This window comes from Pomacea canaliculata, linkage group LG5, assembly GCF_003073045.1.
Source record: "Pomacea canaliculata isolate SZHN2017 linkage group LG5, ASM307304v1, whole genome shotgun sequence".
In the NCBI taxonomy this organism is placed as follows: domain Eukaryota; kingdom Metazoa; phylum Mollusca; class Gastropoda; order Architaenioglossa; family Ampullariidae; genus Pomacea; species Pomacea canaliculata.
Genome location: NC_037594.1, coordinates 25,894,205 through 25,918,349, shown reverse-complemented (window position 1 = coordinate 25,918,349; position 24,145 = coordinate 25,894,205). Strand labels below are relative to the sequence as shown.

Genomic DNA, 24,145 nt, shown 5'->3' with positions numbered 1-24,145 from the left:
TCAGCATGACAGATCTTTCAAACCAAACCCAATTTATTATCAGTAGAAGGAAGAGGGTTAAGAAGGAACAAACAGCAAGAGGACTAGCCAGGAACAAGAATAAAATATTCAAGTGACACGAGAATGTCATAAAGTCAGTCTTTACAGGTCTGCGTTCAACCGCCTGTGATTTTATCTTCCTGTGGCCATCTGATCCTGTTTGTGGGTTTGTCTGCAGAATGTTCTTATTTTTCACAAACCGCTTTCAATTCACCACCAGACTGCACGCTTTTCTTGTATCTAGTGATCAGTTTTTCATTCTTGTTTGCAAGTTTTTGTCTATCAAATCTCGTCAGATGAAGCAGTCGCCTGCACTTAAAGCCAAGTCACGTGGGCAGGCGGCATGGCTCTCCGGCATCAACATGCGGAAGTTGTCAAGAGCGCATGTGCGCGACCACAACGGTTCTAAGGTCTGAGGAGGAAAAACTAATTATGGAATGGGGCCACACTTGCTCATGGCCTCATATTCTTTTTCCTTTCTCCATTGGGATTTCTTTTTTAATAACAATTTCTTCCCAAATTTTCTTGTAAAAAGATTCTAAAAATGGTTTGGGACAATTAAAAGACAAACGAATCAACTCCCCTCATTTCAAGCACAGTGATATTAAAAATTCTTTATATATATCGCCATATCAGCACCATACTTTCCCCACCCCCCAACATAGTGAAGCCAAATCATCAGCCTACAAAGCCAATAGTCATTGAAAGAACAGAGGACTGTAGCTTTTAAAAACTTCCTGTATCTCTAAAGGGATAAAGTAGTTTTACAAAAACAAATAAAAATTTACTTTGAATCTCAGACAAAATGTTATGCCGATTTATTTATTCAATAGATTTTATGAAGTAAAACAAATTCGCCGTGATTAACTTTAATACATCTTTTACAAATGATATCAAGGTTAATGCACTAATACCCACGACATCCAAAGGTCAAAGATCGAGCTGATGTCACGTGCCTCTTCCGCGAGTTACTGTGAGCAGGCGTAAACCTAAAACTCTTATCACTCGAAAACATTTCACGAGGTACAAACATTGCAATGTGACAGTCTGTTGCTACATAGCAGACGAATGTTGCGATGTATGTTGGGAGTGACGTCACATGACCGTTGCGCAACTGGCAGCAGTGACAAGGCGGAGGTGGTTAGTAGCGAGGACACAGCACACCAGGTGAAGGATGAAGTAGTAAACAAAGGAGATTTATTTGATCAAACCCTCAGCCCTCTCCACTGTATAAATGTCAAAACATTTAGTTATTTAATACTAGTGAAAATTCATCACAACTTGTATGAGAATCATATCCCAGCTCTCTCACAGACTTGTTTTTAAGAGTAAGCCGCGAGACATCTTCCAGGTGCATCGAAGCAAATCATGAACGTCCTCGGCTCTCTCTCAGGCGGTTCGTGTCGTCTGCAGTCAGAGGTGACAATGTGTGTCACGCAGTTTGCCAGCACCGCACGTTACTTGCTGAAGTGGCAGGACTGCACAGCAGACGTCACAATCTCATTAACTGCCTTTTTTCCGCCTGTGATGTCGAGTGGTTTCAATGTCTGTGTCTAGAGGTCACAGTGCGGGCTGTCGCAGGGTTGTGACCAAATGCCTAAACCGTCTGCAGTGTCTATTTTTGTCGTCTGCAGGAAACAGTTGGTGAAAACAGATATGTCACGGCGCCAGCACAGGCTGAATGACGTCAGACTGGGTACCCGGGGTGCGGTAACTGCTACATTAAGGAGTCTATAATTAACGGGGGAAGAGTAAGTCACACTGGGATGGACAGCTACAGTTGGGGAGGAGGGTGCACTTCACACTGTGACAACTGCTACCTGTATAATTATCTCGTCTACTCCCCTGATCTCTCAGAGCTGTTACTGACTGCAAGGCCATCCCTGAGGTCACCCGTCCAGGACAACGAAACAGACAAAGCGATGTTATGGTCAGACTGGAGACAGTCCACTAAATATCGGTTTATCTGACCAGTCCCAAAACATTTTCAACATGAGCAAAGAATGGTTGGTTTCGACAGTTGAGCGTCAGTTAAAGCCCCGCCCTTCCACTCAGTGTATCTCTCCAGCTGTCAGAAAGATCATGTTGTGTGTGCTCCAGTGCTCTGTATTGTGAGGGCGGTCAACATTAGTCAGTGACCGTAAGGCGCGGGGTGGCCACAGCATGGTGGGTCAAACACTGACTGCAGGATCCTTTGTCTGCAGGCTGTGTGTGCGTGCGGTTTGCGTGTGCGTATATGCGTGAGAGAGAGAGAGAGAAACGGCTCCACGGTCCTCTTTATCTGCTTCACGCTGATGTATCAATCAGCTCTTACAGCCCTCAGCCAGTCTCAAATACAAACTTTCTCCACACACACACGTGTGCACGCACTGATATTATGAAGTTTAAGGAATAACTAGAAGACTAGTACTGTACAAAAAGGATAAAGTATTATTGACAAAAAGAAGACGAGAGTACTGCAAATGTCATATGGCAATAGCAAGACTTTAAACACGGAGTCAGCAACAACATTTCATGCGAATTCGTATGCGCCAGGGAAGACCGGGTAATCTCACAGTTCCTTCATCCAACGCTCACTGCTGCCGTTCTGGCTGATGAAGTAGCCGCATCAATGCGCACAATGATGGTCCAGGAGTAGCAGAGCTGCACCACTATCTGCTGGACGTGGGACGCACATCCTACCCTGAGGGAGAGGGGGTGAAGAAACCACTGCCTGCCAAAGTAGGATTCGGGAGTGGGGAGGGAAGTGGTGAAAGGTCATCTCTGTCCAACGTTTACCTGGCATTTGCATCTTGAGCTGTGTGGAGCGCCCTGAAACACACAAAGTTCTGAAACTTAAACTTTCTAAAAAAAAAATAATAGATTTGAAGACTAAGAAAAACTATAAAGGGATATAACGACTTTGTGCCTTCACAAGTAGGGCTAGTAACAAGCGGATAGTATAAGGAGAGGGGAAAGCATCTACTCCTGCTTCTCTTCCTTATTATCGATGGCACTTACAGTGAGTGCTTGGCACACCTTAGATACTTGAAAATACTTGATTTTTGCTTTCAGGCATAAATTGAGTGCTGTTTAAAGACACGCAGAGAGGAAGGTGACAGCACCTCTGTGACTGGACGCAGCCAAACAAGTTAAAAAAAATTAGCAACATTCTGAATAATTAGATAGGAATAAATAGACGAGCATTTTTATAAAATACGTTGTTCACAAAAGACTGGTTTATTCTAAGGCACCTTTTGTTGCCTGGAGTTCTGGCACGATTGTTTGGGGTTTTCACGCCATCAAGGAGCATGGTTTCCAGGTTGCAACGCAAGTTTTCAAACTCCTCCTCATTGTTCTCCATGGCCTGGCGGTGAGCTGGTGTGGTGAACACACTTCTGTTGAGCTCACTGACCTCACTGAAGGCACATAATTATTAAAAAAAGAAAAGTCAAAGTATAGAAAATAGTATTGACAACCTAATATCTATATTGGAAGCTAGACAGTAAGAGGATGACATAATTTGTTTTTACCTTAGCGCAGTATAAGCATGTTCTCAATTCCAAAAAATAAATAAAAATGAAACATCATTTTTCTAACCTACTCACAGAATATTTCTGAAGTCTTTGACTGGAACAGTTAGCACACTTTCCATCTTTTAACTCCTAAAACTAATCCTCACCCAAACTGACCCCTATACTATCTCTCTAGTGCCTGCCTAATTGTAAACCTCATTCCAAACCAAAACTATAACCCAATCAACCTTACTACACAGGTTAATTTTACGATTTAGAGATATATGCACCACACACACACAAGCAAATACTCAACCTACATCTTTTAAAGGCTACATCTATTCTCCTGCATCCATGACACCTTGCAAAACGTGAAGACAGCCTTTTAAGAAAATCATCAGACATCTGGGAAAAATGAGGGTGGCTGTGGCATAAGGAATGTTACTATTGCTAAAAATGGCACAGTGAGCAAGTCAGTGCATGAAAAGGCATTTGTGGGACATGCAGAGCAAACGGCAGTGACCAGCAAGTCATGATGGGGAGACATAACGAGCAGGCGTTGTGAAGGATCATACAACAGTATACAACGATGGAGCAAAACAGTTATCTTACCTGATCTCAGTTTTCTTGCCTCTTGCCTTTCTTCCTGTAGACTTTGCTGTTAGTGTTGGATTTGGTTCATGTGTGTTTGGTGTGGCTGTGGTTTTAGCTGGGACAGAAAGTAACACAAACATTGTTTAATGTCACTTGCTTCAGCTACTGTTACTAACAGTAAAGGTGAAAAAAAAAAAAAAAAATCATTGCTACATAATCACATTCCATTCTGCAACTCATCAGAATTTTGAATTGATTAAAGAATTGATGTGGGAGACTTGTGATTTAGAGACACGCAGTTTAAACAGTGTGGAGTTAAGATATGTGCGATGAAGCTTTACCTCGACATCTCCTACGTGCAGTTGTGGATAAAGGTTGTACCAATGCACCACCAGCTCCGGTGTCATCACCTCTGCCTTCTGCCGTAGCTTGAGTTGTCAAAGCTGTCATGTTTGCCAGTGTGGTGCTTGAAGTGGCTTGTGGATGCAGGGACTCAAGCATCTCAAGTACAGTCTTGTGGAATTTCTCTATTGCCTTAATACACTGCTTTTCCTTTACTGTCTGTGTACAAACAACCAAAATAACTATATGTTCATTAACAGACAGGAAGTGCAGTGTACGACAATCAGCACTCGCAAGAGCATTTGCAGTTAAAGAATGAAGAACTACACTAAACATGGCATCACATGCTGTAAGAACTTAATTATGTTACCAAAAAAAAAGTCAGGAACGTTTCCATAATCTATGTAATGTGCTAACATTTGGTCTCAATGTTGGTATATTTCATAATGAAAATGCAAATCAGGGTAGCCCCCCACCCATTACTTACCCTTGACTTAGAGACAGTATGACACTGATTAGATGTTATCAATACACAAGACTTCATGACAAGGATGAACAAACAGCTGATTAGATGTTACAGATATATAGGACTGTTTGACTCTGATGCACAAGTAGTAAAAAATCTTTCTCTTTTTCCTATCATTTTACATTTAGGAAAATTCCTTTTTTTTAAAAAATATATAATGCATCCTTGCCTCAAGAATTTGCTGGCACAAGGTACTGAGGTCTTTAAGATGAGCCTGGCTGTCGGGACTGAGAGAAAGCTGGTTTAAAACATGTGCCCACAGTTTGAGTCGGAACGAGTCTGGATTTGAGAGAATCTCATTACACACCTTTACAGCAATGCTGTCGTGACAAGGATTATCCTGAAAAACAACAACAAAACACAATGAAAAACAGTGCTAACAGACACTACAAAGTTTAGAATTTAAGACCAGAGATTCTCTAATAGTTATGCATTAAAAAATTGCTTTAAAATGTGTCTGAGCTAGTTTGAAATGATTATGTTAAGATCAGTCAGTTGTCCCTTGACTGGCACATGTCTTTCAGGGGAGGATATGGACAAATGTGGCAACGGACAGGGCCTGCCGCTCTTGCCTTCTGTGGGCTATAGTTAGCAAGTCATGTACAGGACGACCAGTCGAGTCTTTGACGTTCGTAAGCTAGTTCTTCCTCTGGCCACCTTGGTGCCAAATACCCTCCAAGGTACCTTGAAGAATAGTCTTCAACAAGGTGCCAGACCAGGTCACATGGCCAAAGAAGACTTGATTATATCGTTTGACTGTTGCAAGTAGACACGTTAAAATAAAGACTCTAAAACAGCCACTATATCTGAAGAGACTCTAACAAAACCAAGCATAAAACTGACAACTGGGAAACAGGTCTCACCCGCACGGGAGAATTGCTGCTCTGGTTGAAAACTAATCGCTGGGCATGAGTCAGTTCCACCAAGAAGTCTGCCACATTGGTGGTATTGATGTCATGTAGAGGAGATGTAGTTGGAGCATTTAGAATTGTGCGAAGTGTTGGAAGAAAGGCTTCTTCGAGCAGCTGCTGGTTGGAACTAGAAACGAAGGAATCCTAATCATAGATTGTGATCTACAAATTGTGCTTGAGGAAATGCATCTCAAAGAATGGTTCATATTATCTTTCATATACACTTTGTAAAAAATAACAATATTTAATCTTATGATCATACAAGAACACTATGAATGAAAAAAGGGGAGAGAAAGAAGTGTAATGTACATGCACTTGTTAATGAATATGCAACCATTTGTTTTTATACCAGCTTTATGAGTGTGTTTAAATTCAATCTGTTTCATTCAATGTTGAAAGTAGCTACTATTACATTTTTAAGCAAATGTATGCATGTAACATTTACAAAGAGAGTTATCAAACCTGTTGGTGAAGGCAAAGACAGGGAAAAAAGTGCCAAGGGTATGACGAAGCTGAGCATCATCCTCGGTCATTGGGTTGTACCACAGCAGCAACAAATGTGAGAGGAGGGTGGAGGAAAACACTCTGCCTGACATGAGAAGCTTGGCCAGCCCCTCAGACACCACATTTCTAAGCTCTCCTGTCTGGTCACAGAAGTAGCCATGTTGTAGGTAAGATAATTTGCATTTGTTTGCGTTTAGAAGCATTACAACCTATGCTCATGTTGCATACTGAAGTAGCAATAGCAAGATTTCCCTTGCAACACCTAGCCCAGCGGTTCTCAACCTGTGGGGCGCGACCCCCTGGGGGGTCGCGACGTGCCTACAAGGGGGTCGCGAAGGTGGTCCTTTTTTAAAAGTTTCTTATACCAGTATTAGTGAAATTAGTTTACATTGTGTAACCGAGTGGTGAGGGGGCTCAAACTCCAAATCTCTCCTCCCTATTCAAGTACACTGTCTCGATATGCAGTGACTTCTCACTTCCAAAACTCAAAACACAATCCCCCTCTCAACAATTAAGCCTCCAATAGTCCAATCTCCCTCCTCTCGCCTTTTGCCCTCTCTATTCCCCAATCTCTCATCGCTGACTCCCTCTCCCTCTCCAGTCTCACCTCTCTTTTTTTTTAAAAAAAAAAACATCTAAAAGGCACGCTGAAGCTGAACGTTGTGAATACTTCTCTGCAAGGGAAAGACACCACCATATTACAAACAACTGACAAGATGAATGCTTTCGTTAGAAAAATTTCGTTGTGGACGCAAAAGATACGCCAGGAAAATATTTTTGATATGTTTCCGTGCTTGTGTAAGTGCAAGGCTGACAACTTGAATCTTGATCAGGTGAAGAATGTAATTATTGCCCATCTAAACGGACTGCAAGAAAGGTTTCAGCATTACTTCCCTGAATTTGAAGTGACTAAATACGATTGGATTCGTAATCCATTTCTGGCTGATCCTAGCACAAGCGGGTTGTCCACGGAAGAAGAAGAGCATCTCGTCGACCTTTAGAGTGACCAATCCCTGAAAATGGTCTTCCAAACAACACCAGTGCCAAAATTCTGGATTAGCGTCAACGGTGCTTTCTGAGAAAGCAATGAAAGTTCTGCCGTTTTCAACTTCGTATGTATGTGAGCAAGAATTTTCAGCATTGGCAGCACTGAAGTCGAAATACAGAAATCGTGTGGACGCAGAGGCTGAGCTGCGAATAGCAGTGGGTACGAACATCGCACACAGGTTCGCTTCTCTATGCAACAGCAAGCAGGCTCAACCTTCTCATTAATCAAAGTGAGTGTCTAATAAAATAATATTTATTACCGCCACAGAATTTGCTTTAGTAAAATTTCATTAACAGTTATACTTCTTGCAGATACGAACTTTGTTCTTCCGTTGTTGAATTGCATAGATTTCCTCGACGCGGCGTTCGGCGCTCTTCCACCGACCTCGCTGGCTAAGGGGGGTCGCGGACGTACCGGTGTTCGTCAGGGGGGGCGCCACAAGTAAAAGGTTGAGAACCGCTGACATAGCCTTTTCTCCGAAAAAGCCCCACTTCAATAAGTAAAACAAGAAATTTGAATCCGAAGCCAAATAGTCATACAAAGAAAAAAAATCACCTGTACATCATAAGCTTAAGCGAACATTTTAAATTCAAGCTGGAAAGCAACTTTACAAACCTCACTATCAAGCAATGAACTCAAAATGGCAACGAGGTTTCCAGCCGTTTTGCTCCACCCAGACTCTGAGTAGTCTCTCTTAACTTGCTCATCATCAGCCTTCTGGAAGTCCTCAGTATCTTCTACTTTGCTATCCATCAGGTCGCGACTGTTATCAGCTGAGTCATCAACACTTCCTTTTTTGTGAGTATCATGGCCGTCCACAAAGGCTCCCAGTCCATAAATATGAATGAGATCAAAGAGGGACTTGAGTGCTGTGCTTCGAACACATTCCACGTCTACCTGTGATGCCTGCAGCATTGCAACAAGTTTTAACTCCACACTTTTTACTTATGAAATATTAAAGTTTGCTTCAATCTGAGACTGAGACACGAAGCAAAAAATGAGCATGAAACTGAGTAAAAAAATTATTATCTTCATACTAGTTTCCCCCAATTATTTCAAAATATGAAGAATGGGATGAAGAATTATTTTCAGTTAATTAGCCAGAAATTACACGAACCTGCATCAAAACTGGCAGATGAAGCATAATAATATCACACTTGAGTTGACAACAAAGACCGATAGCTTTTACAGCCAGGTTCCGGACAGCAGGTTCTTTACTTGCCATTCCTGGCAAAACCTGTCAGAAAAGCAAAGCACATAAAAGAGAGAGGGTATGATAATATCACATGCAACACTACCATCAAAGTCCTTTATAACCCACCTAGCTCTAGCTCTCTGAGGCCTACCATCAGTGAAGCACCATTCATTGTCTCTTTCTTGGCCATACCCTGCTACAAATACCATCAATCTATAGTCCACTGCATAGATTTTTGTGTCTTGCATGGAGCTCCTGTGAAGAGTACCAATGACCTAAAGATTTGTGTAAGGTGAAATTTGCTGTCTCTATGATTTGCTTCATAAGGGGCTTACTGAGCTCCTGTAAGCTGATGTGCAAATTCTTTTTATTTTTTTCAGGTGGCATAGGTATTTCTTGCACAAGCTTTCATGTCTGCTGGCTATATACACAAAAACATAAAGTCTACTTCTAGTGACAGCATCAAGTTAGAGCTACTGACTGTATTCCAAGGATTTTGTTACCTGACTCTCCATCAGCATGCACAAGGTAGGACTCAGAGTTTGCAGGGGAAATGTCTCCAACATTTCACAGATGATAGTCAGGCACTTCAGCAAGGTAGGTGTGTCATTCTGTCAGATAAGAGTTTCTAGCTTGACATTTTAATTTATAATAATAATAATATAATTAAAAATAAATCTATGCTAAAGATCAAAAGCAAGACAGAGAGGAGTATACCATGCCCTCATATCTTAATATATTAATTTCCCCTCATGATAAAAATTTCAATTTTTCTAAAACTTAAATCTCATCCATTACTATTAGACTACCTTTAGCCCACCCCCAAAAAACCTTAGTTGTCTCCCCATTTCCCATCTGTTACCTTCTCACTCTTGATCTCCTCCAAAACTGGCTCCTTGGCCTCCATCAGCGACGACTTTTCAGCCTCTGACTGACTGATGGACGTCTTCAGTTCAGCAGCTCTCTGAAAGTCTTGCTGCTTAACGGCCACCTCCAGCTCCTCCCGTAGTTGATTCAGTTGCACGCGCACTTTGGCCACCTGATCAAAACATCAAAGTTAGACAATACCTCCTTACTGATAGTGTGACTTATGCTTGAAGGAAAAGCAAGATGACAGACAGATCACAATGTTTTTGCCCTTGCAAATAAGCAAAAATGATTCACCCATGTCACTATCCTCTAAAAATATTTGAATCTTTACCTAATTGTTACTTTTGACTGAAAACTTGATTTTTTAGTAGTAGTAACAATAATAATAATAAAATGCAAAATTTGTAAAGAACATACTCATACTCCTAAGGAATATGCTCTTACATACAAGGCTTAAACTTAAAATTGCTTATGGTGCTTTGAAATCTTGCGATGTTTTCCTGACTTCGTAGTTGCTTTAAAATGTCTGAAAACCTATACTGTCCTAAGGTAATGAAAGGCACATTTTATTCCTTTACTTAGGTGAAAAGTCTCTTCTATTTGTTATCATCTCTTAGCCAGTGAAAAGCAAAGAACTAGTCTGCACTGACCTGGATGTCTACTTTACGCTGCTCTTCAGCACTGATGGCTTTCTCCACAACAGAGATGGGTTGTCGAAGCTCTGCGACCACCTCTGCAAGGTAATTGACCAGGGAGTTGGTGCTGGTGTGCAGCAGATGAAGGCAGGGAATGATGTGACTTACCAGCGAGTAGCTGACATGCTCAGACAGCAGCATTTTGTGTAGTATGTTTTCGGTATGTTTCCTGCAAATGAATATGCCATTTGTTAGGGTGAAAACAAGGTAAACACAACATCTTTTTAAAAATAAATACACGTAAAGACAGACCTGCAGGCCTGGTCGGTCAAGTCCATGCAGCTGAAGAGTTGCAGCAAGTGCTGCAGGATGAACTCCAGCTCCAACTGCTTGTCAAGGTTGACACATGTGCTCAGCTGGTTCATGACGCTGAAGAATTGAAATAATCATGGGGGCTTTTAAACAAATTACTCCTGTGAAATTAACATATATTCTTAATCTCTTTCAGGAAATTGGGGGAATGAACTTAGCAGGACATTTTATGCACATTGTTGTAATTTTTATAACAAAGATAATTCTTTCACAAAGAGGTTCCAAGAACTCAGCAAGATAAGGCAAAAAGAAAGTTAAGCCTTTACACTCAAGAAAAAATATTTCAACACATTTGCTTGAAGCTTTTGGCATACATCAATACCTTCTCCAGCAAGACATTTTGATTTAGTCATACAATAAAAGATTTTTATTTTCTCCAATGATTAAATACTTGGTGTAACCATTGGATGAAATTCTAGAATCTACTGGAACAGTTGCCATAATTTTTAAAATGTATAACTTAGTGATTTATGGTTGAAGAATGATATATTTCTCACCTTTCCAGGTATCTGGTGAATGGCAAGCAGGCTGGTAAAACTACGTCTAGGAACTGTTCATAATCAGTGCCTGCCTGGTGAACATGCTGACACAGCAACCACCAGTACATGGCATTCTCTGGGGACAGCTTTTGTTCTGGCACCAGATTTCTGGAATTCCATAAGTTCTGAACGTCAAGATTTAGTTGAAAGTTCAAGGCAATGAAAACACCGACTTGAAATAATCAACAGTCACAATCAATTTTGTGAAGTTTAATTCCATCCTTACTATCATAAACCTAGAATGGAACATTCTAGAAGTTTGTATTGACTTGTACCTCTACATGTATTGGAAATGGCAAAACCTCTTGTAGTACACTGTAGTGATTGCAGGTATGATGTGGTCAGCAGGTTTTAAAGAATGATAATTGTGGCTGCTGTGTTTTGACTCTTGTGAAGTCTATTGATATGTTTAGCAGGAAGACCCCACAGTGCACTATTTGTAATCTACTATGAACACAATTCTAGTCAGAACTACAGATATAGTGAGATGCAGTCTGAGTCAGTTTTCTGAAATTTTCGAAGACTGTAGATGGTGTTAACAGTTCTGGAGAACACTCTTGATAAGAACAGACAAGGTCAGTTGGGTATCAATTAGCCATCTAAAGTGGGCAGACTTACTGGTCATCAAGCAGGGTGAAATTAGCCACAAGATCAGCAATGGGGGTGTCTGTAAAAAACTGTTTCAACACCTGCTGACAGATGTCTGTGGAGTTTTCCACATCAAGACTGTGTAGAAGTTCCAGCACATTCCCTTCGAAGCTATAAAGCCACTTTTGAAGAAGTTTTCCACCACAAACTTTTCTGACACCCTCTAAATAAAATACAAAAGTTTTCTCACATGAAAGTGATGACATTTTATCAAGCGTAAAAGTAGAAAAGGCAAAGAACACAAGGCAGAATGCAAAGCTGGGCCAGCTTGATGAAGAAGACTAGATTGCATGAGTGTCAAACTGACCAGTGTGCATTCCTTCAAGTTCAGATGCCATTGCTCTGTTAGGCCATACACTTTCAAGATCTGGCAAAGTTGTGCTTGTAGACAGCAAAAAAAAAAAAAAAAAAAAAAAAAAAACACTAAAATTTCAGTGCTTCTTTCTACTGGCTAAAATTAATAATATTGCTTTTAATGCCAAGTTCAAGAGCATTGTAAGACTGACACATGACATTGGGCCCCAACTGACAGGACAATGTGCAGCTTTTAAGTAGCAGACAAATGCTGGCAATAAATCTCAGAAAAAAAGACAAAAACTGTTTTCTACGCACCTGCTCTGTCGTTAAGGCCTTCTTGAAGTAGCTGGACTCTCTGTCCAATAGTAAGTGCCTTCAGCGGAATCTTTTCAGCTATAACAGTGAATGCCACTTGACGTACAGTATCTTTAGCATCTCTCGTTCGCTTTAAGATTGCAGGGAGTGTTTTCAGGCAGGGAGCAATGCAGGAAATAACTGTTTTTCTCACTTCAGGATTAGGATCCAGTGCCACGAGAAACAGAAAAGCTAAACACAGAAAGAATCCATAATTATAGTTGTCGGAATGTGGGAGGGCAAAAACAGACTGATATGATGTGATCATAAACAAAATGTGAAAAAGACAAAATTTTAAAAATGTGTGCAACTGAATATAAAAGTGAAATACACAGCCACAAAATAAAAATGTGAGATCTTTGGTCAAGTGACTCGAGAATATTTGAACTGAACCTGTTATAATGAGAATTTTCACAGGCAATTGTCATCAAAATCAGATGGATCAAAACTACTGAGGTCTTCTTCTTTAGAAATGTGTGCTTCATTTGAGACTAAAGACGTGTCTAAGACTTTTTGTGCATCTGTCAAACTGAGCAACCTGAATGGACAGCATTGCCTAGACACTATTTTTTTCAACAAGAGAAAGGAGAATCTATACACTTCAATCTACTGTCATGTTTACAACGGAAGGGAGAGAACTCAAGATAAATCAGGAAGACAGCTAAACATTCACATGCAAGATAAATCAGGAAGGCAACTAAACCAATCAATTCAGAATTATTCAGGTAAATCTATGTTTTAACCCATTTGTAAGTGTTGTGCTCATATAAAATAAGCATATTTGTGTACAGCTTATGCACAGAGCGGCCTGAGATTCAGCTCAGGTTCTGCATATCTTGCATGTACAGCGTTCTCAGGGTATCAAGACCAGATGTTACAGAAAAAAGAATGTGGAGGAATGAAGGCAAAATGTAAGGTGGCTCTAGAAAAATGCTTGGACACTTCATTAGATGATAGTGAGGCTACACTGAGGATTTTCTTTGTTGGTGACAAATTATCACGCACTCTTGACTTAACTTACATGATGTTGCATTATAGATACTGGTTTATTTCCTTTTTAAATACAATTTGCAGTGACAAACCTTTTATAACAGGGCAGTTTGCATCAGATGGATCCTGCAAGCGGGCAAGTGCTAGCACAGCTTGAACCCGAACAGGATGGGTTTTGTCTCGGAGCCTTTCCAGCATACAGTGAAAAATCCTCTCATACAGGGCATCGTCTATCATGGCTTCTTCCCCCAGGCTGCTCAGCAGTTTGGTCACAAGTTGACAAACTCTGAACCTCACTGCCCGATCCTTGGCACTGTGGTGCTGAAACCAGTAGCAGTATCAGTGAAGTACATTAAGAACTGTTCAAAATAAATATTTATCTTGAAACATCCAGTAAATATACTCATTAGAGATTGAAGAAACAGACAACATGCTCACCTCCAATAGAAAGTCAAAAAGCCGCTGTAAAAGGGGATTAGATTCCACCTTATTGTTGTCTTCTGTATCATCATCTTTTTGCTCATTATCTGGGTGCTTTATTCCCAGTGATGTGACAAATCTGGCCACAAAGTCAATAGTACGTTCCACTGCTGGTTCTCGGTTGTAGACCACCATAGGAAACTTCAATAGAGGCTGGAACTCAGCCCAAAAACGTTCTATTCCCATCTGAATAAAGCAACACAGCAAATAAAAGAATAAAAACCAGGGTTTCATATTATCTACTAGCGCTCAGACAAAAAAAGTATTACAAATACATAATGACAATGATGATCATTCTGGGCATACATAATGTAAAGGTGTTTATATGGTGTTTTAGGTCTATGTTTGATACCTTATGTTATTTCACGAAAAGCACGGTCAGCAGCTTGTTACATGAACATGACGCAGACAAGAACACGCTGTAATGTTATTGCATGAGCATGACATGAACATAGATGGCTGTAAATAGTAATGCTTGCTTACATTGCACCATATCATCTTCAGGTAAGCTCACGGCACTTTACAAATAATAATAATAATGTGAATTTATAATGTGCAGCATCACGACCAAGACAGATTGCATTCTCTGCACAGACAATTAATGATAAATGAAAGATAACAGCCAGTGGACAGTCGGTTATGTGTAGGGCAATAAACAACATAAAGATGAGGTACAAGAGTAAAACATAAAGCAATGGATGAAAGTATGAAGGGATATAAACAGTGTAATGAAGTCATTACATAATGATTAGCATAACAGACAATATTGCCAGGGAGTTCAGAGTATTTAAATAAATACAGTGGTACCTCGACATACGAGTTTAATTCGTTCCGTAACCTTGCTCGTATGTCAAATTGCTCGTATCTCAAAACAATTTTCCCCATTGAAATTCATTGAAATGCCATTAATCCGTTCCAGCCCCCAAAACACCACCTCAGTTGTTTTTGTTAAGTGTTTTTGAATAAGAAAAAGTGTATTTACAAGAAGAAACATTTATTTATGAATAACAAATACATATTCTATAAAAACATATTAAATTCTTCGTTTGTGGAAGTGTGTGGGATCTGCTTCAGCAAATCACCGTAAATCGCTCGTGCCTTCTCACACATGATGCTTTGTGTTAAGGTTCCTCCTTGAAGCTGCTTCTCTGTCACCCACACAGTCAATAGTTTCTCCATCTTTTCATGGAGAGAAGTCCGGAGCTTAGAAATTATTGTAACGCCCTTAGCTGGCGTTGTACCCTTTATCAACTCCTGTTTAAGCTCAGAACATATCACTGATGTGCTACACCCTTACATCCTCACCAAGTCAATTACTCGCACACCTTGCTCATGTTTTTCTACGATTTTGCGCTTTAATTCAATAGACATCATCTTCTTCTTCGGACCCATGGTTACAAAAATAAATGGGATAATGTTTTGTAAATGTACAAAAAGCAAAAAAACGCGAACCCAACTTATCAAAAATGCTTCGAAAACGAGGGAAACAAGCACACAACACAGACTGAGGTCTAGTCTGAGGTGGGAGAAACTGTTACAAACACGACCCCAACATCCGCCCCGCATGTTGGGGTCGTGTGCAGCGGTGTAGTGTGCGATTCCTCGTATGTCAAATCTTGCTCTTATCTTGAAGCAAAATATCGCTCGCTCGGCGGCTCGTATCTCAAAACACTCGTATGTCAGGGCACTCGTATGTCGAGGTACCACTGTATAGTCATTAATAAAAGACAAATCACAGCTGAAAAACAAAGCATATTATACAAGTATGTTACAAAACCTCAGCAGCAAAAGTTTTCACATGTTAAGACAAGGCAGAGCCTACAGTTGTGTGTTGAAAGATTCAAAGAACATGAATTTCAGCAAACAGCAGTTATAGTGTGCAGAAATCCAATCCCCAAGGTAAGTAAAACTGCCTGTCCAAACAGCACTGGAGGCAAACAGACAGTGAGGTACATGGCTGACTATTTATTGCATGCACAGAATACTGGTAGAGATGTTTGATCAGTGCAGAACGATACACAAGAGTTACAACCCTACTGTTGACCCATGTACATCCAGAATCTAAAGGAGCAGAAAATGTACCAAGCAAGTAAGTGGTCTGGAGATGATAAAAGAATAAAAATTGCAATGGTGTAGAAGATGGCACAAACATTCTTGGGCAATGGCAGAAAAGATGAGTAAAAAAGACAAACAGCAGTCCATTCAGGTGAAAGGATATCTTGTTATTATTATAGAAATAAAAGTGTCTTCAAACAATATTTTTAGACAAAGTAGCTAAAGAAAGCAAGACTTACAGTGGCATACACTTTCTTCAAGATTTTGATTAGCTTGGTATGACACTGCATCCCTCCCTGACACTGCAGGAGAATCTCTTTGATAGTAACTGTTTGTGTCATGGCTAGTTTCTACCAAACCTCTGTGGTTTTCTGCAACAGAGCATTGTAAGCTGCATTCTGATAACAAGCATACCATTTACAAATTAATGGCTCATAGATATGTAAGCAACTTGTTTAAAACATTTCGAAAATAAAGATGCATAAAAAGTCATTTAGTGTCCAGATCTTTAAAGACATGCAATGAAAGCAGCCAAATAATGGATGGGTTTCTGAATTTACAGTCAGTGGTGAGAAATATGTATGCTAAGAATTATTACAAATCAAAGACAAAGTTATTTATATTATGAACTGGGACATTTGAAATAAATCTAGGAATAACATAAAGGGACAGTGACTACAGTACATTATAGATGAATGAATGACAAAGAATCTGTCAGTTGTCAGAAGTGACTTGTAAAAATTTAAAAAAAAAAAAAAAAATGGACATTTCACCACATTGGAAACAGTGCGATGTAGAGTAATAGAACTATGAACTCTGAGGACTAAAGTAATCGAGAAAATGAAAAGCAATGCGTGAGGAGGGGTAGTGACAAGGTTTAGAAAGTAAAGACGATGCAACAGTGAAACGCTAGCAGTCTAAAAAGTGTTACTGAGGTGTTATTATGGATGAGGTCATTGCACAACAGCGAATGAACATGACTTGCTTCATTGAAACTACAGGCAAGTACGAAAATCTGTAAATGCTAGTAATTCTATTTTAATTTTTGAAACGCGAGACCTCTATCACGTTCACAGAATACTGAGAGAACTGTAGCTACCGAGGTAGTATAGGGACAAAAATACTCGCAGCGTGAGTGTATCGGTGTGAATCAGTGACTGTAATCACAACCATCTCAAAACTAACGTATTAACTAAGGTGCTGTCAAAAATGTATTTTTTCGTGAATTTTCGAAAAATACTTGATCAAGATGTTTCACACATTACCTCTGGAAATTCAATCAAATGTGCAGCTGCCTTGAGTCAGCTTGATTAAGAGTCAATCAGTTGAAAAGCTATGTGAACAAGCGCTGATATTTAAATTGTCCGCCAGCCGACATCGTCTTCCGGTCACGTGACCTGCAGTTAGCTCCCTTGGCAGTGGACACTACATCAGAGACTAAATATTTATTTATAATCTCCGAATAAATGCAAAATTTGTAAAGCGCATATTCACATTCCTAAGGAGCATCTTCTTAGCGCCTAATAATAAGAACGAGAGATAAGAATAAACAGCAATACTAATGATGAATAAAAATAAATACAGAAAAGACACTTTGTTTATTAGTTTAGCTTCAACATCATTGTAACCATGAAGTATGTCGATCAGTGACCTTAACCAGTCTCCATAAAAAAAAACAACAACAACAACAACTAGGGGTTTGGCGGCAAAGTCAAATAGATTCACGTGTGAGGATGTTGAGGTGAACCACCTCTAACTTTTGAGCCGATTCTGGGGTAGGCATAAGTCTCGAATACATTCATAAATTAGTCAGCTGATGGTTGTTTCGTTGTAAGCCCGCAAAAGCCTGTCCATCTCCTTAACGATGTTGTCGGCAGCCCTCCACAGGAAGGGATCCCTGAAAGTGGGACGGGAGGGCTGAGCTGGGGCCACCCTATAGTGGTGCAGCAGTCCCTGGTCCGGTTCCATGACGCACTGTTGATACGGGTGGCGGAGCTTTTTCACCAGGTGCACGCTGACCGTCTCCACTTTGCGGGGGTCTACCGCGGGCTTGGAACGCTCCGTGGGAGGGTAGATCCAGCTCTCGCGCTGGGTGTGAAGGAGGAATTGCAGTTGATGGCGTCTAGCGAACTCTGCAGCCTGTGGGTGACCTTCCGGAGGCACATCCGGTGGGACTGTCAGATAGAAGTAAGTGTTGAGGAAGAGAACAGCGCCGCAGTTGGGATTCTGTAACAGATGGACGTTTGTAGCAACACTGGTCCCGGACATGCGCACAGAACACAACGAACATTGGAACATGCAGAACGTGTGGCAAACAGCACATCTCATAGCTGCCATAATTATTCTTAGCTATGTTCGTTATGAACAATTTTAATTTGATAAATGAAACTCTAAATCTCCCTTCACAGAGCATCAATCATTTTTCATGATATGTCTCGCAAACTTTCACAAAGCTGTAGTCTCATATCTTCAAAACCTGAAAACTAAAGACATAAGCTTTTTTGAAGTAGTGGTCAAGAAGAAAGAGGATTGTGTACACGCTCTGTACCTTTGTGAAGTAATGGTCGAGGAGAGAGAGGAGTGAAGGGTGTGACCTGGGTACGAACACCTCGTCCACGTCACCGAAGAGCAGATAGCGAGAGGTGTGCAGGTGTCGGTACAGGCAATCCTGGATAGCCGGGAACTGACCTTTGTAGAACAGGTCCTCCTCCTCCAGGTGCAGGTTCCACGGAAGAATTTCTGCCAGTTTCAGCCTCTCAAGGACCTGCCACACGACACCCTATCCGTCAGCACATCATTACATCCGTTTATATGTGTACACAGGTGATAATGACATGGAATTACGACTGTTCTCTTCACCATCGTCTCAAAGTGACGAGAGTTGAGACGAAATCTCAAGTGAATAGTCTGTAAGATGGTGTTTATTTACATGCAGTGCTTTTCTGACATCAGGGCCGATGGACTCGACGTAGAAGACGAAGTGGTCGACCCCCAGGGCCGTGCTGACGGCCACCATCTCCAGCAGGTGTTTGTGGTCGTTGAACTCCGCCTGCAACGCCGGCACGCAGCGAGTGATGTTCCACCTGGTAGCAGTCGTGTTGGCAGCACCACGGTGCCAGTCATTGTTTACCTTGTTGTCGCCAAAACTGTAACGAATGACCAGGAAGGTGGTCCCAATGGCCTCGCTAGTCTTATCAACAGACACGGCGTAAGGAAGGGAACCGAGCATCTGGTCCAGAGGACAGTCGACGTAGGTGACGATGTACCTTGCAGCAAGAAAATAAATTTGGTGAAAGTTTTACATTTTAATATTTTTGATATTTTTAATATTTTATTTAATATTTATGCCTGATTACAATTCCAAGATATCTAGCCTTCCCTTGACCACTCAGTGTTGTCCGCCCAACCGGCTCAACCACTTTCAGATTATCTTGCTATATATTTTTACACAAAATATCTGATCGTGTTTTCATGGCAGGGTTGCAGGGTGAAATGTACCTTCTGTTGATGATGCGAAGATGTTGCAGGGTCCCAGACACGTTAGCAATGACAGAGCCGGAGCCACAGCAGCCATAGTAGCGACACCAGACGTGTGTGTAGGGAAGAGGATGTCTGGCCACGGCTATCACTCTCACAATGGCAACAGTTCCTGCGTCGTCATAGTGAGCTGAGTAAACAAACACAGACCCGTCCTCGTCCACTCGCTGCCATCTTGGGTCTCCATAGGGAATTTCCGGCCCGCTCCAAGAGAGAACTCGGTCTGAAGGTCTTCCCCCAACCTTCTGGATGATAGTTTGTCCTTCAGTCACTGATGATGCTGATAAATGAAGCTGAGTCTTTTGCTGGAGACAGCTGGGTACCATGATACAAGACCTGTTCGACTTCAACTTATCCCGGATTTTTATGAACAGGAAAGGAATTTGGAGACAAATCATGACACCGACAACAAACACGATACAAAGACCCAAAGTCTGCTTTAACTGAGGTAGATGACAAAGCTTCAGCAAATATTTGACCCCGTGACAACTATGAGGCATTGCTGAAGGTCTGTTCTCAGTGGTCCGGTCTGTTTTGACAGTTTAGTACAGGGTAGTCAGGGGGACGTTGTACGTCTTACCACTTCCGGTTTAATTAGTCTAGAAGCATAACCACCTCCAACAGTTACACACTGTGATGATCGGCTCAGTAACTACTAATTGGAAGGGATGTTTACACGGAAGCCTCGAGTCTCACAGAAGAAGTCACTAAGAAGAATATCAGGAGTATATTGCGTTAATAAGCTATCGCTCGAACTGTCCTGGATAAACATGTCACTTGTATTACACGATATACATGTCTACCGTTTGACATTAATGCAAGCGCCATTCTTCTAGAATCTTCTATACAAAGGTCGCACATCTGCGCGAAATTCGTCAAATTTTTGTTACGGCAGCGAAATCACACAGCTAAATAACTACTTTGATAAAAGCAAAAATAATAGATTATACTTTGTAACGAAAGTAGATTTTTTTAAAAATTAGGTATTTACTGTCACGTTGCCATGGACTCTTTTTCACAGCCATGACAGTACAGGCATAAATTAATGACATCGAGCGCTTGTTCCCAGCTCCTATGACTGCTGGCTTTACCATCAACCTGATGTATGGATTGTGATTATTGACAAATTGTGACATTTGGAGAGAATTTTAACATATTTTGACAGTTTTCCTAACAACCAACCTTGGATGACACGTTACCGGAAGTTCAAAAAGCAAAACCGTTGAGTTCTCGGAAGCACTCAGAATTCTGACCTCACCAGACATACAGTGTGGAGTCCATCCATTGCGACAAGAGGCTCAAGAAAGGAGAGGCGATGACAGTCGCTGTCGCCCATGACGGTTGACGCCACGACTTAAGTAGGTCTGTGGTGAGACGTTGTTCAGTGAACAAGTCTTGTTCATCTCAATGTCAGGTGTTCACTGTAAGCTGTCAGTGATGCCACACACTTACCTGGGTCCATAGACTTGACAAGCGCCACACATCTGATAGAGATCAATGCCGCAGGTTGCACCGACGCACGTTTCCATAGCAACAGTGCGAACTATTACTGAGCTAAAGATACATGCTGCCATTGGTGTAGATGCTGCTGCTGCTGTTGATGTTGGGACTAGTGTGTCTGTGTGTGCGCTCGTTATGTGGTTGTAGATGCTTCTACTTATACTGTGCCTTTACCTGTGTTTGAAAGGTGTAAACGACCACGTGATTAAAAAAACAAACAAACTAGAATGTAAATATGTTTCGTTTCTCGTTAGTATTCGACTATTCGTTGTAGTAATGTCGTAATGCGCCTCTGTGGTAATGCTCACGAATACTTAATAATGACTTATCTGTGGTAATGGTACCCATGTGACTGTATATCTGTGGTAATGGTACCCACAGCTACAGTCACAAGAGAGTACCCCCCCCCCTGTCACAGCTACAGTCACAAGATACTAAGAGAATATTAAAGAGCTGGTGTAAGAAGAAATTCCAAGTGCACCTGAGTGCATGACACCGGGGACACAGATATCTAGGACACAACACACTTGGATCACATAAAACTCATAAGAATTGTATCATTTATTTCCAATTTATTGGCTTTTCCTTCCAAAAATTTTTGCGAAAGCCCGACAGCAGACCCAAGAAAGTGTGTCGTAGTCGCGGGACCATAAAACTATGTGGACAGATTCTACAAAAACCGCTGGCTGATAAATAAATCAACAGCCATACAAATATTGGAGGTTACAGCGAACATGAAATAATACTGGTTGTATTGTGGACAGTAGTCCGTCACCTTGTGGTAGGTGGACAGGAGAGGGTTTGGACGCCGGTGCTTTAATCTGTTGGTTTATCCGCCCCTACTTCCATCAGAAATGAACAATATAACAATCGCCAGATAAAGCTGCAGTTATTAGATACTATGATAATCTACAGATAAAGAGCTTCCAGAGGAATCTTAGGAGAGGGCGGGACCAAATCTTACGGAGAGACCAATATTTGAAAGCGACAAAATCTTACGGATTTAGTCTTAGGGAGGGGCTAATCTCAGGGAGGGACCAAATCTTACGGAGGGACTAGTCTCAGTGAGGGACCAACGAGAAGACCTTGAAGCCACAACCTGAGCAATGATTTAGCAGCTGCAAAGATTCTGGACCAGAGGAAAAGCGAAAAGTATTTTAATAAATAGCAGCCGAAATCTTTTAACAACAATAAATAACAATAAATGAATAAAACAAAAATATGGAAGAGGTTACTACTGAGTTGCTACTATCCAACAGCTACATGATCTGCTTACCTCCAGGCTACTGCCACACCTACTGTGACAAACAAAAACGTCTTTTATGTACAGGGGCTTGTCTCGCTCGCCACGAAAGCTTTTACTAAAACTGAATATCCGATGCGCAGAATACTTCTGAAAAACACGACAGAACAGTATTGCAGAACAATATTATAGAGCAAAACACTACATGATGTATACACGAAACATGATGACAACATTCGCCAGCACTCGGCACCGGCGGTTGTGTTCTCCCTCTCTGCCCTCGTAGCTACCCATCCTTTATTACAGGACTACTTCCTTCAACAATTTTTAAGGATTAGGAACCAGCACTACACTCTTGCATTGATATCTTACCAGGCTACTATCTCATTTTAAAGGGATTGTAAAGGCAAACTAAAACTGCTTAGAATCGCGTACAGAGTAGGATAAATGTGAATCTCGTCTATTTATATGTGTGTTCATGTGGAAAACGTTGAAGGTTTTTAGTAGAATGTTGTGTTTAATAAGAGAAATGACACGGGACTCTTTTTTTGCTTTCACGAAGTCTCGTTCTCCGTCACGTGACCCTATGACGTGTGGTTTCCATAGTGAGAACCATGCCTCGAGAATGTGCTGCACCCGATTGAAAGATGGAAAAGATTCAAAATTGTCTTTTCATCAGTTTCCGACAGACAGAGCTTACAAGTCTTACACACAGAGTGCGTCATACGATAAACTGACGTCAAATCTTCGCAATGACCTCAGACACTTCCTGTCAGAGACTGACGTCACAAGGAGACTGATGTCATAAGGAGACTGACGTCACAAGAAGACTCTGACATCACAATAAGACTCGTCTACTTGACCATCTCGGGAAGCTATCGTGGTTACTCGGCGGAAGGACACAAAGGTCGATTTCACTGGATTTTTTTCAATGTTTATAAACATCGGCAACCGAAATAGTGCTAATAAGTGGTAATTAAGTGAGAAACAATCATTTATTTCTCCTGTATTGCTCTCGTGCTCTGTCATTGTAACTAAATATAGTTTTGAAACGTTTGACCGTCGCCACAGCCTTATCACAAGCCTTGAGTATCCCTTTAGCATTGCAATGAGAATAAACTTCCCAATCAAAACGAACATAACATTCTTCTATACTCGATTTCGCGATGGCACAAAATATGTGTAATGCCTCTCCGAAAATTTTACGTGGGGAATCAAAACTATTCAGTTCAATAAATGGAAAAAATAAGTGCGAGTAGTTTTCATCGTCAGCCGGCAATCAGGCTCCATTGTCTCAAAGCTGCGCGTGCAAAGTGTTTGGCACAAACGGATGGGCACAGACTTTGGCAAACTCAAGCCATGCACTGGCAGATGATACGAAAAGAATCAGATAGATAGATGTCTAGAATAATGCAACTACCTTGCTGTTATACCTCTTTCGAATTTGTGTTACATGAGGTTGAGAGAGAAATAATAATTAAATAAAATACAGTGATACCTCGGTTCTCGAACATAATTCGTTCCGGGAGGACGGTCGAGAACCAAATTGTTCGAGAACCGAAGCAATGAAACCCATAGGAAATAATGGAAACTGGATTAATTCGTTCCAAGCCCCAGAAAATGTCTATTTACTGGCCTAATTTGTATACAATATGTAGAAAAACATGAGTCTCAACAAGAAATAAGAAATAAAAGTGTATTTATTAAAACAAAAACAAAAAAATAAAATGTACTGTACAGTACAGTAAATTGTGTTTCATTTACTGTACCTGTACCAAACTTTATGGCAGGAGGGAATGAATGTGGAGGGAGGAAGGAAGGTGGATGGTTATTGTTTTGAAGAGGAGTCCTCTTCAATAAAAACAGAGGGTAACTGCTCTTCGGGTGTTTCTGTTCTCTGTATCTTTTGCTGAGGAGAATCAGAATCTTGCTCTGCAGTTGCTTGTCTGATTTCTTTACGGAAGAATTTGTC

The 24,145-nt window shown here is 41.0% G+C and overlaps 2 protein-coding genes across 4 annotated transcripts; both read right to left on the bottom strand.

Annotated features, from left to right (window-relative positions):
* Window positions 1-2,449: 2,449 nt before the first annotated feature.
* On the bottom strand, window positions 2,450-17,305 carry LOC112564930 (condensin complex subunit 3-like). Of its 2 annotated transcripts, none has more exons than XM_025240081.1 (20): window positions 17,159-17,305; window positions 16,133-16,264; window positions 13,797-14,024; window positions 13,451-13,679; window positions 12,330-12,560; window positions 11,688-11,880; window positions 11,028-11,177; window positions 10,471-10,587; window positions 10,174-10,387; window positions 9,516-9,692; window positions 9,157-9,264; window positions 8,576-8,695; window positions 8,074-8,364; window positions 6,369-6,550; window positions 5,859-6,033; window positions 5,165-5,335; window positions 4,469-4,688; window positions 4,146-4,242; window positions 3,273-3,437; window positions 2,450-2,850 (listed from the first exon to the last, which is right to left on the bottom strand). In XM_025240081.1, the coding sequence occupies exons 2-20, from the start codon at window positions 16,232-16,234 to the stop codon at window positions 2,814-2,816; spliced, it is 3,207 nt and encodes a 1,068-aa protein (XP_025095866.1). In that variant the 5' UTR covers window positions 16,235-16,264; window positions 17,159-17,305; the 3' UTR covers window positions 2,450-2,813. The 2 variants fall into 2 exon arrangements, with proteins under 2 accessions (XP_025095866.1, XP_025095867.1); XM_025240082.1 differs by having other exon boundaries at window positions 3,273-3,428.
* A 182-nt stretch (window positions 17,306-17,487) lies between these two features.
* Window positions 17,488-20,866, bottom strand: LOC112564931. 2 transcript variants are annotated; one of them, XM_025240084.1, is made up of 5 exons: window positions 20,613-20,866; window positions 19,392-20,137; window positions 18,823-19,159; window positions 18,442-18,657; window positions 17,488-18,119 (listed from the first exon to the last, which is right to left on the bottom strand). In XM_025240084.1, the coding sequence occupies exons 2-5, from the start codon at window positions 19,928-19,930 to the stop codon at window positions 17,703-17,705; spliced, it is 1,509 nt and encodes a 502-aa protein (XP_025095869.1). In that variant the 5' UTR covers window positions 19,931-20,137; window positions 20,613-20,866; the 3' UTR covers window positions 17,488-17,702. The 2 variants fall into 2 exon arrangements, with proteins under 2 accessions (XP_025095869.1, XP_025095868.1); XM_025240083.1 differs by lacking the exon at window positions 20,613-20,866 and having other exon boundaries at window positions 19,392-20,310.
* Between the last annotated feature and the right edge of the window lie 3,279 nt (window positions 20,867-24,145).

Excerpts from the sequence above, each read along its gene's own strand:
- LOC112564930 (XM_025240081.1), bottom strand. The coding sequence starts at position 16,234 with ATGACACAAACAGTTACTATCAAAGAGATTCTCCTGCAGTGTCAGGGA. Across the intron at positions 6,034-6,368 it reads GTCTTTGCCTTCACCAACAG|TTCCAACCAGCAGCTGCTCG; the intron begins GTTTGATAACTC and ends CTTCGTTTCTAG. Across the intron at positions 3,438-4,145 it reads GGCAAGAAAACTGAGATCAG|TGAGGTCAGTGAGCTCAACA; the intron begins GTAAGATAACTG and ends ATGTGCCTTCAG.
- LOC112564931 (XM_025240084.1), bottom strand. The coding sequence starts at position 19,930 with ATGCCTCATAGTTGTCACGGGGTCAAATATTTGCTGAAGCTTTGTCAT. Across the intron at positions 18,658-18,822 it reads ATGTCAGAAAAGCACTGCAT|GTCCTTGAGAGGCTGAAACT; the intron begins GTAAATAAACAC and ends GTCGTGTGGCAG. Across the intron at positions 18,120-18,441 it reads TCGACCATTACTTCACAAAG|AATCCCAACTGCGGCGCTGT; the intron begins GTACAGAGCGTG and ends CATCTGTTACAG.